Genomic DNA, 17,152 nt, shown 5'->3' with positions numbered 1-17,152 from the left:
GCCTCGGGAACGAATGACGAGGGTGGTGTGGACACGCCTCGATCCCCCGGACCATTTGGAAGGTCTGCGTGGATATCAAAGACTAAGATAGACCCCCCTTACAATATTACTGAAGAAAACGCACACATGCTGGGTGTTTTCACAGTTCCATATTAGTGGATTATTAACCCACTTAGTTTCATATTTACATTCATCTTCATCTTTTCTTTCTTTTTTTTTTTGTCCATACATTTCTTCATTAAACTCTGTTTGAATGGCTAAGAAACCTATCCATCGTCATGTTTATGTAAACGTGTCCACGAACGGTCTTACGGCAGGTCCAGAAAGTTTCGTTTATTGTCTGGTATAAATCAGCTGGGCCAGCGCATGGTAAACAATTACGCGGCTTAGGTCGTCATGGCAACCGGTCACGTGATGCGACCCAGCCAATGAGCGAGCCATCTCTCCGGTTCTCCCTCTTTTTACAGCGTACAAGTCTGATAATTAATGTCTCAATCTCAGGTGAATACTTTTCTAATTAGAAATTTGTTTAAAAAAAAATTCATAATCACCGGACCTGTCGAGTTAATGAGTCTGCCTTTAAACAAAGTGTTGATCTAATGTTTTAAGTGCTCAGCCCCATCACCCGCACCATCAGCGAAAACAGAAAAAAAAACCTCTTCATTTTCATTCCTTAATGAAACGATGCATACTTAAGGAGGACCAATTTCATCCCAGGAGAAAATAAAAATTCAATTTTGACGACAGATATCAAGGAATATTGTTATCTTTGTTAATTTAGTTGGCTTACCATACTGGTAAATTACAGTCCTAAAGCATCTAAACAAAATAGTCTTCTATCTAGAGACTATCTGATGTTATGAAGACAAAACAGTCGCTGGGGGAAATGAACGCAGGGACTTTGTTCGTTGGTAAATAACGTAGTATCAGCGGGAAACCAGAACTAACACAGTGCAGTCTACCCAAAGCTCGTCAGGTTGTGGGGAATGTCTTGGTTCGAACTTCAGTTATCATGTGGTCGAGATTTTGAATTCTTTGGGAAAACTATCCACGAAATTACGTTAAAATGTCCATAGAAGTGGACTCAATGCTCGCTTCACGGCATATCGCCCAAGGAAGGAGATAATATTCCCTCATACTGCACAAAACCTCTTTGTATGTAAGAAATATGGCCGTGAGGGAATACAAAAATGTCGAAACATCAACTCAAGAAAATAGTAATCCACTACACTACAGCTTCTCAAGCCGAACTCCAACAAGAGGACCATATTCATTACGTGTACACGAACAGATTTACCGTCGTCTGTATGGAACCCAGCAGTGAAGCGGTTAGCGTTTCTGACCATGACGCACTCATGGGCAGAAGGAGTCGAGCGCATTGGTTCGAATCCCGGTCGCGGTAGTGGGTCCACAGTCAACCCAGCTGCTCATCCTCCCCTAGTAGTTGGTCGGTGAATTGGGTACCTGACTTAAGTTAAAATATTATCTACCTTTTAGGTGTATCAGCATCTGTTCTCTACCAAGTATCTGGCTGTAGACTAATGTCTCAGACTCGTGTCTTTACCAGGCATTTCAGTGTAGACTGATGTCTCAGACTCGTATCTTTACCAGGCATTTCAGTGTAGACTAATGTCTTAGACTCGTGTCTTTACCAGGCATTTCAGTGTAGACTAATGCATCACTCCAGCCAGTCCGCGTGACTGTAAACCCAGGACTGAAAACACAGTTTGTGAAGTATTCGCCAAAGATCAGAGCCTAATAGTTAAGGAGAAGCTCTGGCTGTTTAGATGACCGTAAAGGTGTCCTTTCAGCCCCAGAAGAACATCGGAATAACAGCTCGGTGTTCTGTAATTTCAGGTTATGTAATTCAGGATCCGGTGATCCGATCTTTGGATCGGTGAGGTTTGATAATCCATTAATATTGCGATCTGTGAACAGGTGATCTGATCAAGACCTTGTGAGAGGAGATCTAGGAATGAGGAAGCGATCTAGTCCATCACTGATGACGAGCTGATGTTCAGTGTTCCCTCATCATCCCAGTACACCATCGGTTCCTTCTATAACTCGGGCGAAACATAACCTAAAACTTAGTTGGCGAACTGATAGAACTAATCGTTCGGTGGGGCTTCCGTTCGCCCGTCGCTGATCTGCGCCTGAACTCACTGCTGCTCCTCCGCTGGCGACCATGGCCGCTAGCGAACTGATCTCCCCGCCGTGAGACGTCCACTGGATACAATAGCAGCAATCCAACAGCAGGTCACCATCTGACAACCAACAACTATCCTGGTGACAGTCCAGCAGGTCAGGTCACCATCTGACCTCCACTGGTCACAGTCCAGCAGATCAGGTGCTCTTGTGACCTCCACTGACCATCCTAGTCACACTCCCAACATATCAGGTTACCAAATGACCTCCACTAACTACCTTGGTCACACACAGCCCAGCAAATCAGGTGGTCGTGTGACCTCCACCAACTACCCTGGTCACAGCCCAGCAGACGAGGTGACCGTGTGACCCCCAACTAACAACCATGACTGACCTACAACCCCGGGACGGACCAGACCTCATGAGATTAGGATGTTGTGCTTCCTCGAGGTTCCTGTGTTCGCCGGATGGTGGTCTGCTGGTGAGGGTGTGCGCTGCTGGGCTGCGGCTTTGGCTCGGTGGCTGTGTACGTCCTCCGACTGGCCTGGCTTGGTGTCTGTTCAAGTGTGTGAGGCCAGAGTGTCTGTATTTGTTTGTGTGTGTCTTGATGTCTGTACAAATCTCCGTGGCCTGGTGTGTATACGTATTCAAAGTTATGTGTTTCCATGTGTCCGTGTCTTGCACTCTCCATGTGTCCGTGTCTTGCTCTCTCCAGGTGTCCGTGTCTTGCACTCTCCAGGTGTCCGTGTCTTGCACTCTCCATGTGTCCGTGTCTTGCTCTCTCCAGGTGTCCGTGTCTTGCTCTCTCCAGGTGTCCGTGTCTTGCACTCTCCAGGTGTCCGTGTCTTGCACTCTCCATGTGTCCGTGTCTTGCTCTCTCCAGGTGTCCGTGTCTTGCTCTCTCCAGGTGTCCGTGTCGTGCACTCTCCATGTGTCCGTGTCTTGCTCTCTCCAGGTGTCCGTGTCGTGCACTCTCCAGGTGTCCGTGTCGTGCACTCTCCAGGTGTCCGTGTCGTGCTCTCTCCAGGTGTCCGTGTCGTGCACTCTCCAGGTGTCCGTGTCGTGCTCTCTCCAGGTGTCCGTGTCTTGCTCTCTCCAGGTGTCCGTGTCTTGCACTCTCCAGGTGTCCGTGTCGTGCACTCTCCAGGTGTCCGTGTCTTGCTCTCTCCATGTGTCCATGTCTTGCTCTCTCCAGGTGTCCGTGTCTTGCTCTCTCCAGGTGTCCGTGTCTTGCTCTCTCCAGGTGTCCGTGTCTTGCTCTCTCCAGGTGTCCGTGTCGTGCACTCTCCAGGTGTCCGTGTCTTGCTCTCTCCATGTGTCCGTGTCTTGCTCTCTCCAGGTGTCCGTGTCTTGCTCTCTCCAGGTGTCCGTGTCGTGTACTCTCCAGGTGTCCGTGTCTTGCTCTCTCCAGGTGTCCGTGTCGTGTACTCTCCAGGTGTCCGTGTCTTGCTCTCTCCATGTGTCCGTGTCTTGCTCTCTCCAGGTGTCCGTGTCGTGTACTCTCCATGTGTCCGTGTCTTGCTCTCTCCATGTGTCCGTGTCTTGCTCTCTCCAGGTGTCCGTGTCGTGTACTCTCCATGTGTCCGTGTCTTGCTCTCTCCAGGTGTCCGTGTCGTGTACTCTCCATGTGTCCGTGTCTTGCTCTCTCCAGGTGTCCGTGTCTTGCTCTCTCCAGGTGTCCGTGTCTTGCTCTCTCCAGGTGTCCGTGTCGTGTACTCTCCATGTGTCCGTGTCTTGCACTCTCCAGGTGTCCGTGTCGTGTACTCTCCAGGTGTCCGTGTCGTGTACTCTCCATGTGATTCACTATAAGCCATTACGAAGGTGACCGCTCGCAGCCTACAGTTTGTAGTTTGGTGGGAAGGGTTCACTCTGCCTTGCTTTGTTGTCAGTACGGTTTTACTCTGCCTTGCTTTGTTGTCAGTACGGTTTTACTCTGCCTTGCTTCGTTGTCAGTTCCGTTTTACTCTGCCTTGCTTTGTTGTCAATAAGGTTTATTCTGCCTCTGCCTCGCTTTGTTGTCAGCAAAGGCTTACTCTGCTACGCAATATCGTCAGAACGGTTCAATCTGCCTAGCTCTGTTGTCAGTGAGCGTTAGATCATAGTTTTTGGTTGTTTGTCGTCGTGGCATCTGTGCCTACGTCTGTGTATGGGCAGTGTTGCCTGCCACACATGAAGCCTCGCTGGACGCAAGGGTTCACATCCCCGCCATCGACGATCCACCACAGCTACATCTCCCGGCGTCCAGAATCCTGCAGGAACCAAAGACACTTATACGAACGCCGAGGGTAAGATCATTATGGACCTCCGTGGTGTAGCGGTTAGCGTTTCTGCTCGTGACGCATTCACGGGAAGACCCAAGGTCGAGCGCATAGGTTCGAATCCTGGTTGTGGCAGTCGGCCTACAGTCAACCTAGCTGTTCATCTTCCCTATCGGGTTGGTCGATAAAATGGGTACACGGCTCAGGCTAGGATATATATATATATATATATATATATATTTTTAACATGGCCTTGATTAGGACCTTAGTTGCCTGTGCCGTCTCAGCTAACATAAAAAAATTAAATTATTTATGAAGTCAAACAAAAGACTTGCCAAGCAAGACTATTCACGCGAGACTTTGACACACACACACACACACACACACACACACACACACACACACCTATTCTCCAGGATTCACAAGAAAAAAGTGTTAATTGCCTTAACTTTAATAACAATTTCGTTTTAATCTTGAACCCAGGCAAAAGAGAAATTATTTACACGCAACTTCAACACGGAGGTGAACTCGAGTTTTCTCTTTCATTTCCAATGTTGTGATGTACAGTCTTATCGCTTCACTGTTATCATCACTTTTTTCTTTAATAACTTCCTCCTTCACAACCTGGGCTGGGGACCGTGGCGTCCCTTCGCCTCTCTCTCTCTCTCTCTCTCTCTCTCTCTCTCTCTCTCTCTCTCTCTCTCTCTCTCTCTCTCTCTCGTGCCTGAAGGACCCTCAGGGGCCCACCCCACGCCACTCCTGAGAGACCATTATTCGAATTCAAGAGGTTGTACGTCTCCCAGGATGCCCGCCCAGTACCTCCTGATACCCTCTTCATCCTTCTACTCCTGTTCCCTAACGGTGTAGATATCCTTCGCGCCATCTCCTGTCTACTCCCACTCAACACTTCAATATCATGCACCTTTTCCTCCAGCTGACCTCCACCGAACACACACCTCTTCGTCCACCTGGTCCCGTACGCAGATCGAAGACCTTGTCGCCCTGGTTCACATCCTGAACCCTTGAGTAGCACGTCAAGTGAGGGGTTGTTAAGAGAGGTATTTTGTTGGGGGTGAAAAGTCTGAGGATACTCTAAAAGTGTTCGGCCAACTAGACCAGCGAATGAAATTCAGAAGATAATGCGCCCAGAGGTTAAAATGTATTCATGCGACTGAGAAAAGGAAAAAATATATACATAGGCGAGAGATTGCAAAGAACCTTGTGAATCTGAATTAAACTAAGAAGGAGTATGATCATAGAAAACTAGAAGCACAGAAGAATTATATATATATATATATATATATATATATATATATATATATATATATATATATATATATATATATATATATATTTTGGAAAGAGGGGCAAGTATGAAGTCTGTTGGGGATGAGAGAGCTTGGGAAGTGAGTCAGTTGTTGTTCGCTGATGATACAACGCTGGTGGCTGATTCATGTGAGAAACTGCAGAAGCTGGTGACTGAGTTTGGTAAAGTGTGTGGAAGAAGAAAGTTAAGAGTAAATGTGAATAAGAGCAAGGTTATTAGGCACAGTAGGGTTGAGGGTCAAGTCAATTGGGAGGTGAGTTTGAATGGAGAAAAACTGGAGGAAGTGAAGTGTTTTAGATATCTGGGAGTGGATCTGGCAGCGGATGGAACCATGGAAGCGGAAGTGGATCATAGGGTGGGGGAGGGGGCGAAAATTCTGGGGGCCTTGAAGAATGTGTGGAAGTCGAGAACATTATCTCGGAAAGCAAAAATGGGTATGTTTGAAGGAATAGTGGTTCCAACAATGTTGTATGGTTGCGAGGCGTGGGCTATGGATAGAGTTGTGCGCAGGAGGATGGATGTGCTGGAATGAGATGTTTGAGGACAATGTGTGGTGTGAGGTGGTTTGATCGAGTGAGTAACGTAAGGGTAAGAGAGATGTGTGGAAATAAAAAGAGCGTGGTTGAGAGAGCAGAAGAGGGTGTTTTGAAGTGGTTTGGGCACATGGAGAGAATGAGTGAGGAAAGATTCACCAAGAGGATATATGTGTCGGAGGTGGAGGGAACGAGGAGAAGAGGGAGACCAAATTGGAGGTGGAAAGATGGAGTGAAAAAGATTTTGTGTGATCGGGGCCTGAACATGCAGGAGGGTGAAAAGAGGGCAAGGAATAGAGTGAATTGGAGCGATGTGGTATACCGGGGTTGACGTGCTGTCAGTGGATTGTATCGGGGCATGTGAAGCGTCTGGGGTAAAACATGGAAAGCTGTGTAGGTATGTATATTTGCGTGTGTGGACGTATGTATATACATGTGTATGGGGGGGGGTTGGGCCATTTCTTTCGTCTGTTTCCTTGCGCTACCTCGCAAACGCGGGAGACAGCGACAAAGTATAATAAAGAAATAATAAATATATATATATATATATATATATATATATATATATATATATATATATATATATATATATATATATATATATTTGTCCCTGGGGATAGGGGATTAAGAATACTTCCCACGTATACCCTGCGTGTCGTAGAAGGCGACTAAAAGGGAAGGGAGCGGGGTGCTGGAAATCCTCCCCTCTCGTTTTTAATTTTCCAAAAGAAGGAACAGAGAAGGGGGCCAGGTGAAGATATTCCCTCAAAGGCTCAGTCCTCTGTTCTTAACGCTACCTCGCTAACGCGGGAAATGGCGAATAGTATAAAAAAAAAGAATATATATATATATATATATATATATATATATATATATATATATATATATATATATATATATATATATATATAAAAGGTTGAGTGAAAGATAAGTATGCGAACTTAGAGGTCAGATATATATATGTATATATATATATATATATATATATATATATATATATATATATATATATATATATATATATATATATACAGAGAGAGAGAGAGAGAGAGAGAGAGAGAGAGAGAGAGAGAGAGAGAGAGAGAGAGAGAGAGAGAGAGAGACTAGACAAATGTGGAGAGAAAGAAGCAATATAACGAGCCGAGTTAGAAGAGTGGTTAGAAAAATAAAGATACACATTTAAAGCTTTTGACAAGGTGTGGCAGCGGAGTTCCATCTCTAAGCTCCACTCTTTTGGCTTCCCTCCCTTACCTTGCTCCCTCACATCTAGCTTCCTCTCCGGTCGATCTATCTCTGTGGTTGATGATGGATCATCCTCACACCCTTTTCTCCATCAACAGCGGTGTCCCTCAAGGTTTATCCTATCCCCCACTCTTTTCTCCAATTTTTTTTTTTTTCAATGATTCCCCTCCACAAATAATTCAACGCACTCGTACGCTGACGACTCAACACCGCATTCATCCACATGCTTCAGTTCTGCTCTCCCTTCTCTCACTCGATTTGCATCTCGTCTTGACACAGATTCCTCAATAAACTCAAGACTTAGGTAGGATATCTCAGTGGGGTAGACAAAATCTTTTAAAGTTTAATGCCTCCAAGACCCAATTTCTACCCATCTCTCAATCGAAAACTCCTCATAACTTTTTTTTTTTGACAGTTCGGTAATTCCACCTCTTGCCTCAATGAACATACTTGGCATTACCGTAATATTCACTCTTTCTCGGAAAACCCCACAATACGGGAATACCTAAGTCTGTCTCAAAGAGAATGGGTGTCATGTTTAGATGTCGAAACTTTTTGACCCCCTTGCCCTACGCCGCAATGTTGGTTCACTTCCTCATCAGTAAGGATTACTTTGGGTTTTACCCCCAAGAGCTGGCTGCTTGTGTGCCCCAACCACTAGCTAGGCCACGGAATACTCAGCAAGCTACTGCGTGACATGATTATTGTGTGGCCATCGGTAAATCAAGGGTGGGCCGTTTTGATACCTCTTTCTTTCCCTACACGTCAAAGCCTTGCAATTCTCTTCCTTCTCATGTCTTTTTCAATAATTATGACCTGGCACATTTCAAAAGACAGGTTTTTCACTTTCTCAAAAAATTCGTGAATACTTTCCCTTGTATTTTCTTTTTCCGTTCCATAATTTTCTCAATATTTCAATTAAGGCCTGGCCTTGATATTGACTTTTGTCCGTGACTGGAGCCTTCAACATAAAAGAACAAGGACAAGCGGCCCAGAGCGTTGTTGTGACACAGACAGAGGGAAAGGCAGCACAGACGAAGCGTCGGAAGATTCCAGGCGAAAATCAGTGAAAATTGATGTCAAAGAGAGGCGTGAGGAAGGACTGGCGAACTAGGGGTAAAGAGAGAGAGAAAAAAAAGACGAAGTGGAAACATAGGAATATGGAATACAGAGAACCAGACAGCATGACTGGCAGAAGTATCTCCACGAAGGAGACTGAGGTTCAGTCTACTCTGGGCTGTGGACTTGACTGTGTCTCCCTGCTTGACTTGACTGTCCTGCTCTTGGACTTGACTGTGTCTCCCTGCTTGACTTGACTGTCATCTTCTTGGACTTGACTGTGTCTCCCTGCTTGACATGACTGTCCACCTCATGGACTTGACTGTGTCACCCTGCTTGACTTGACTGTCATCCTCTTGGACTTGACTGTGACATCCCCTTAGGCTTGACAGGTGTATCCTTTGCTAGATGTTCCTTTGACAGCTGTATCCTTTAACAGATATTCCTTTAACAGCTGTATCCTCTGACAGATGTTCCCTTAACAGCTGCATCCTTTGACAGATGTTACTTTGACAGCTGCATCCTTTGAATGATGTTCCCTTAACAGCTGCATCCTTTGATGTTCCTTTGACAGCTGCATCCTTTGACAGATGTTACTTTGACAGCTGCATCCTTTGAATGATGTTCCTTTGACAGCTGCATCCTTTAACAGATGATCCTTTGACAGTTGCATCCTTTGATTGATGTTCCTTTGATATCTGTATCCTTTGGCAGGTGTTCCTTTGACAGCTGCATCCTTTGATAGATGTTCCTTTAACAGCTGCATCCTTTGACAGATGTTCCTCTGGCAGCTGCGTCCTTTGATAGATTTTCCCTTGACAGCAGCATCTTTTGATAGATGTTCCTTTGACAGTTGCATCCTTTGACAGATGTTCCTTTAACAGCTGCATCCTTTGACAGATGTTCTTTTGATAGATGTTCCTTTGACAGCTGCATCCTCTGATAGATGTTCCTTTGACAGCTACGTCTTCAGTGCCCGGAGAACCACCGACATAATTAACAACCTGACATCCCTCGTCTCTCGTGTGGCAGGTGGTAGCTCCTCGCGAGGAACCAGAGCCAATGAGGTAACGCAACACCGAGCCACAGTTTAGCGTCGTCGATGCTGTGCTGGGAGGAGCTCCTTATTGTCCCCTGACGTTTCCCTTCGATCGCTGCCACTGCTGATGTGTTTTCTTTAAAGACAGATAACTCGACCTGGTGGGAAGGTAGACATGTGTAGACAAGGACGAGGACAGGAGTCTGGCCATGACCGAACACAGAGGGAAAGATAAGAGGATGGGAATTTTTTTTTTTTTTCCTGGTATGTTTTTCCCTTGCAATATCGTTCTTCAGGTTATATTTATTCTAATACAAACTTAAGGTTTGATATATGTAGATTTCTGTTTGACGTATGAGCCACTCACTACCACTACTACCACCACCACCACCCTGGTAAACTTTCACCGTCCCCACAACCAACATCGTCATCACAATCATCCTCATCTTCCCAATCACTAGTGAGGCCATCCCTCACAACCCTCACCCCCTGTCGCTCCTCACCACCATCGTCCCTCCACCAACACCATCCAGGGCTGCACACCCCTGTCACTCCTCACCACCATCGTCCCTCCACCAACACCATCCAGGGCTGCACATCCCTGTCACTCCTCACCACCATCGTCCCTCCACCAACACCATCCAGGGCTGCACATCCCTGTCACTCCTCACCATCATCGTCCCTCCTCTAACACCATCCAGGGCTGCACACCCCTGTCACTCCTCACCGGCTACACACCCCTGCCGTTCCTCACCACCATCGTCCCTCCTCCAACACCATCCAGGGCTGCACAATCCTGTCGCTCCTCACCACCATCGTCCCTCCTCCAACACCATCCAGGGCTGCACATCCCTGTCACTCCTCACCACATTCGTGCCTCACACAAGACCATCCTGAACCACAGCTTTAAAAATCATTCTGTAGTCTTCGGTTACTGATCATGTATCACTGCCTAGAGTATCTCCACCAGAATATAAGATCATTTCCTGAATAACATATATTTTCTTCCAATGCTCGGCAGAGTGAATAAAGCGTCAGACTCAAGTCAGATAGGCTCCCTCCACCTCTGTTAACTGATTCAAATTCTTCAAACTAAAAAAAAAAAAAATGTGTTCCATAGATGTCTGCTTCGCGTAATTTGTTGAAATACTTGATAAATGTGTGCATTCGCGCTTCTGCCGTCGTATCCCGAATACCTCTGCCACACAGACAGGTCACCTGAAATACCCTTAAGAGTTCACTCACCAGATCTACATCTCGACCTACCACCTCACCTTGTACCGTGAAGGAGGCTGGCTACCAGTCCTTACCAGTCGTTCATCTGACGTCTGTTCGACCTGATAGTAATATCAAGTTCTCATACATGAATCTCAATGGCAATTTCCGAACGCTACGTATCTTCCTAGTCACACCGCATTAAAAAAGAGACTTCTATCTATATTGCCCTGGATTAGACAATAAGATCTCACATCCTTACACATGATGTCAGAGACTCAAGACATGTGGCGCGTCTGACTGATGCTGTGAGCCCAGGATGAAGAACTGAAGGCTTAACCCTTACACAGCAGGTTCTGTCACTTGCCACCAGAACAACATCTTTCCCTGCCGGACTCTGTGGTGAGTGGCAGAGTTCCCTCACTTCCTCTCGACCCTGGGGACGTCAGTGACCCTGGGCAGCCACAACAGCTCGCTGCTGGTGATGGTGAGGTCGTCTCCCACTTATCATGTGGATCCAGAGTTCTCGGATGCCAAAGTGGCGGGTGACTGGGTTGGCCGTATGCTTGACCCTTCCTGCTGGCCGTATGCTTGACCTTTCCTGCTAGATATGTGACTGACCCTTCCTCCTGACCTTGTGCTTGACCCTTCCTGCTGGATATATGCTTGACCTTCCTGCTGGCCGTGTGCTTGACCCTTCCTGCTGGCCGTGTGCTTGACCCTTCCTGCTGGCCGTGTGCTTGACCCTTCCTGCTGGCCAAGTGCTTGACCCTTCCTGCTGGCCGTGTGCTTGACCCTTCCTGCTGGCCGTGTGCTTCACCTTTCCTGCTGGCCAAGTGCTTGACCCTTCCTGCTGGCCGTGTGCTTGGCCCTCCCTCCTCCCTTGCTGGCCGGGCGCTGGGCAGCGGACGTTTCACCTTACTCAGCACTTCAGACTCAACCACTTCGCATCCAGCACAAGAGGATGCACCGGATCCTCTGCTGAGGGAGGTCTTGTCTCCACTCGGCCACCACCGTCGCTGTGGCCCGCGAGGCTGAGGTGGAGCCATCCTCTCCACACCCTGGGTGGAACACGTCCCGCTGAGACACGTCCACTAGAAAGGATGAAGATGACCTTGACAATCCAGTGAATTGGAGGTTGAACCTCGACCCTTGTAATGAAGTGGAGGTTGACCCTCAGCCCTTCCAGTGAAGTGGAGGTTGACCCTCGACCCTTCCAGTGAAGTGGAGGTTGACCCTCGACCCTTCCAGTGAAGTGGAGGTTGACCTCGACCCTCCCAGTGAAGTGGAAGTTGAACCTCGACCCTTCCAGTCCAGCGGAGGATGAACGTCAACCCTCCAGTGAGGTAAAGACTTATCCTCGATCCTCCGGCAGGCATGAGGACGAGGACGAATCCTGCCTACTGACGAAGCTGTAACTACCCTACTGACGAGGCTGTAACTAATCGGTCGAAAAATCACGAAAAAAAAGGGGAGATCCGTGTGTATACCTGGTGTGTGCACGTCTGTGTACGTCTGTATACGTAGGTACATATGTATGGGTGTGTACGTGTATGGAAATGAGTGCTTAAGTGTATGTGTACATGTTTATAATTACCTATATAAACTGCACGGCGGAGGAGTTAACACACGTGAGGCCCCCATCTGTTGTGTGTGTGTGTGTGTGTGTGTGTGTGTGTACGTTAGGCACATCACTTTCCATGTCCATGATGCACATACACACACACACACACACACGAGACACACACACACACACACATACACACACACACACACACACACACACACACACACACACACGAGACACACACACACACACACACATACACACACACACACACACGCCGGGTGGAAATTTTCTTCAAATTCCCCCGCCGCTGGGAGGGTGTTCCCCCGCCGCTGGGAGGTGTTCCCCCGCCGCTGGGAGGGTGTTCCCCCGCCGCTGGGAGGGTGTTCCTCCGCCGCTGGGAGGTGTTCCCCCGCCGCTGGGAGGTGTTCCCCCGCCGCTGGGAGGTGTTCCCCCGCCGCTGGGAGGGTGTTCCTCCGCTGCTGGGAGGTGTTCCCCCGCCGCTGGGAGGTGTTCCCCCGCCGCTGGGAGGGTGTTCCCCCGCCGCTGGGAGGTGTTCCCCCGCCGCTGGGAGCGTGTTCCCCCGCCGCTGGGAGGGTGTTCCCCCGCCGCTGGGAGGGTGTTCCCCCGCCGCTGGGAGGTGTTCCCCCGCCGCTGGGAGGTGTTCCCCCGCCGCTGGGAGGTGTTCCCTCGCCGCTGGGAGGGTGTTCCCCCGCCGCTGGGAGGTGTTCCCTCGCCGCTGGGAGGTGTTCCCCCGCCGCTGGGAGGTGTTCCCCCGCCGCTGGGAGGTGTTCCCCCGCCGCTGGGAGGGTGTTCCCCCGCCGCTGGGAGGTGTTCCTCCGCCGCTGGGAGGGTGTTCCCCCGCCGCTGGGAGGTGTTCCCCCGCCGCTGGGAGGTGTTCCCCCGCCGCTGGGAGGGTGTTCCCCCGCCGCTGGGAGGTGTTCCCTCGCCGCTGGGAGGTGTTCCCCCGCCGCTGGGAGGTGTTCCCCCGCCGCTGGGAGGTGTTCCCCCGCCGCTGGGAGGTGTTCCCCCGCCGCTGGGAGGTGTTCCCCCGCCGCTGGGAGGTGTTCCCCCGCCGCTGGGAGGTGTTCCCCCGCCGCTGGGAGGTGTTCCCCCGCCGCTGGGAGGGTGTTCCCCGGCGACCTATACAACAGACCAATATACTTCCCTACACACGTCACGACGGCTGCTCAAGCCACTGGCACGATGACCCTTCATAAAGGTGGTCTAAATCAAGGAGAAAACTGGCTCAGTGTCCCGTTATGGGAGAGAAGAAAACGGAAACCTGGATGTCTACAGTGTCACGTCATTTAAAAAAAAAAAAAAAAAAGATAGGGACAAAAAACAACAGAGTGCCAATATCTTTGACAATCACGAAATGTACAATACCAAAAAAGATGGAGACAAGCGATTCTGTGAGAGAGAGAGAGAGAGAGAGAGAGAGAGAGAGAGAGAGAGAGAGAGAGAGAGAGAGAGAGAGAGAGAGAGAAATCCCCCTTCGAAACTCGACACACACACGCAAAAAAAATAATCTTGTTTAAACGTACATGACAAAAAGAAAAAGAAAAACACTTTTGACACACGATATAAACATGAGGACAACTTACCTTCATAATAACTCGAAATGACTTACCTCATGCAAGTGTCCCTCATTATCTTCCTGTAGCATCATCCCTATGTTGAATATGTACCAACATCTCTATCTTACATGTGTAACATCACCTCTATGTTAGAACAGTATTATCATCCCAATGTTGTTATATAATTACCATCATCCCTATATGTGTCACATCATCATTCCTATGTTAGAACTGTATGATCGTGCCTATGATAGATCCTGTATCCCAAATGTTAGATCAATATCATCATCCCTATGTTAGACCCTGTATCCTAATGATAGATCAGCATCACTATTCCTATGTTAGATGCCGTATCATCATCCCTATGTTAGATATGATAGATCAGCATCACTATTCCTATGTTAGATCCCGTATCATCATCCCTATTCTATACTGTATCCCAATGTTAGATCAGTATTATCATCCCTATGTTAGATCCCGTATCATCATCCCTATCTTACACTGTATCCCAATGTTAGATCAGTATTATCACTCCTATGTTAGATCCCGTATCATCATCCCTATGTTAGATCAACACAAATTTAATGTTCATTCTTAAAGTTCATGCAAGATCATATTCGCTTTAATGCCCTGAGAGAAGGACCGTAGCAAAGATATTAAGTAATAAACATATTTAAGTAATAAAGTAAAAGCCTGTTGTGATCACTGGGCGATGCTGTTAAGTTCACATGCAAGTGTGGGACGAGCACGAAACACTTAAGAATATAAAGTGTCTACCGCAATACTTATGCGGCGGGGTTCCTATGATTCGAAGTATGTAAGACATGACAAAAAAAAGTGAAAACAGATAAAAGATTAAAAATTCAGCTGTCATAGACCATTTTTGAACTCAAAAAGAATTGAATAAAAAACGATTTTTTTCCCCTTTTTGTACATTAATTCATCGTCGATGATTCAACGTTATTTACGTAATTTCATTTTCTAAAACGCTTCCAGGAAGATGAAATTGGTTACGTAGAGTTATAATCTCTTTACCCATGGGTTATGATGCATTGTTGTGAGGACAGATAAGAGGCAGGTGATTCTTTGTGTGTGTGTGTGTGTGTGTGTGTGTGTGTGTCACCATCTATTGCAAGAATGAAAATCATCAAATCTCTCATAACCGACTTTCCAACATAACCTCCTCCTCCTCAAGGTTAACTCAAGGTCTCCAAACATACTCAAAGTTAGTGTGGTATCTGGACCTCCTACCCCAGCCTCCACAACAGCTTGCTAATTGGTTTCTATATTCGTACACACACACACACACACACACACACACACACACACACACACACACACTATTCTGGCCCCGAGATGCCCTACCTACCCCTGACGAAGTTTGATGCCTTGGCTGTAATTACAGTGGTAAGTAGTGACTGGTGGCAGTGGTGGTGAGGGTAATTTTAGTAACAGTGGTGGTGAGGGTAATTCTTGTAGCAGTGGTGGTGATGGTGGTGTTTAGAAGTAGTTGTAGTTGTGAAGGTGGTCGTTAGAAGTAGTTATAATAGTGACACTGGTGGTTAGAAGTAGATATAGTAGTGATAATGGTGATTAGAACTAGATGTATAGTAATGGTGATGGTTAGAAGTAGTTGCAGTCGTGGTGATGGTGGTCAGTAGCAGTTGTAGTTGTGATGGTAATGGTTATCAGTAGTAGTAGTGATGATGGTGGTCAGTAGCAGTTGTAGTTGTGATGGGAATGGTTATTAGTAGTAGTAGTGATGATGGTAGTGGTTAGAAGTAGTGACAGTAGTGGTGGTGGTAGATGGAAGTTCTTGTAGGAGTGGAGGTTCTCAGTAGTAGCAGCAGTGGTTAGTAGTTCCAAGGAGTCGAAACAGCTGTAGTGATGATGGCTATGAGTGGTAGTGGCAGAAATGGTGGTTGGTAATACTAGTGGTGGTAGCAATATAACCAGCTAATACTTTAGTACTGGGAGGACAGCATCGTAGATTCCTGATCATAATATGGTAAACAGAAGAAAGGTCGTGCATCATCATCCAGTATTTACGTTCCTTTTTAATGTAAATCAGAAAATAACTGGAGGAAAAGAAAAACAATGAAACAAAAAGCTCTCACAGGCGTTCAAAGTAACAGTCAAACAAGCTTTTAAAATCAAGATGCTGATATGAACATTTAGGAATTTTTTCTTTTTTTCGTTTCTCATTCACATCTTACCTTTTTATCTCTAAGAAATCAGACACAAAATGGCCGAGACTAATTTATATGAGACTTGCAGCGTAAGCAGTGTTTTTAAAAGCAAAGCTTCATCATTGTATCCCCGTAATGCGATTTTAACCTCAGGCGTTTTCCTTTCCAGTGGCACTAAGTCATATCCTCAGGCAACGCCGTGGCCCTTCAGTTGCCGGGTTCATCTGAAGGGCAAGATGGCAATCCGGTTTCTGTGTGCGGGCTGCAAGATGCAACATGGTGATACAAAACGCGTGCATCCACTAACCAGACATTACTCAGATCTGCACTTCTGTCTTTTTAAAGTCAAAGTTCATTCTCTTCATCAACCTCTCTAGACTAACTTCAAGCAAACATAAACGCAAAGACATTATATTTCTTTTATATATATATGTGTAAATGTATCAAAGAAAATGTTAGAAAAGAAAACCCTCGCGTGCCAGTCCAAGATGCAAAATAAATAAAGGAAGTGAGGAACATGATCGCGTGCGGATCCAAGATGCAAAGAAAATGGGATAAAAGAAAATGGGCCTCCAGCGTGCAGAGAGGATGGGCTCAGCCTACCTTGGGGGTCAGGACATTATTGTTATTATTCTGAATCTTGCGCATACTGTCCCAAGCCTCCGCCTTGGCTTTGGTCATTATGTCCGACACGAAACCACGAACAATCTCCATCAGTCTCTCGTCTGACCTGATCTTGTCCGCATCTAGCAGAACCTGCAGGATAAGGTCACCTAAGGCGTTAGACAGGTCTAGGAAGGTCAAGGGTTTACGTAGGGATGACAAAAAAAAAGGAAAAAGATAAAGAAGGAGCTAATATTGAAGAAGGAAATGGAAAGAATTCAGAGAGCAGATTTAAGGGTGATATTAGATTGACAATTTAAAGTTGTTTACGAGAGTTTGGAATATCCCTGAGAATGGTCGCTGCCTATATTATGCTTCTGGATGAGACGAGCTGA

General features: G+C 46.9%; 1 protein-coding gene across 6 annotated transcripts in view; it reads right to left on the bottom strand.

Annotated features, from left to right (window-relative positions):
• LOC139753863 (uncharacterized) overlaps nucleotides 1-17,152 on the bottom strand; it is a 248,620-nt gene that overhangs the window by 44,339 nt on the left and 187,129 nt on the right. For 3 of the 6 annotated variants that reach the window (XM_071670808.1, XM_071670807.1, XM_071670809.1), the window contains one exon: nucleotides 16,758-16,910. The exons of 2 other annotated variants lie outside the window; for them this stretch is intronic. In XM_071670808.1, coding sequence (XP_071526909.1) covers nucleotides 16,758-16,910 — 153 coding nt within the window. Of the gene's footprint in view, nucleotides 1-16,036; nucleotides 16,417-16,757; nucleotides 16,911-17,152 lie in introns of those variants that run through there. One more of the 6 variants, XM_071670810.1, reaches the window with a different exon arrangement.

This window comes from Panulirus ornatus, chromosome 15, assembly GCF_036320965.1.
Source record: "Panulirus ornatus isolate Po-2019 chromosome 15, ASM3632096v1, whole genome shotgun sequence".
Lineage (NCBI taxonomy): Eukaryota > Metazoa > Arthropoda > Malacostraca > Decapoda > Palinuridae > Panulirus > Panulirus ornatus.
The sequence above is the reverse complement of the archived record's forward strand: the minus strand, read 5'-3'. Positions and strand labels throughout refer to the sequence as shown.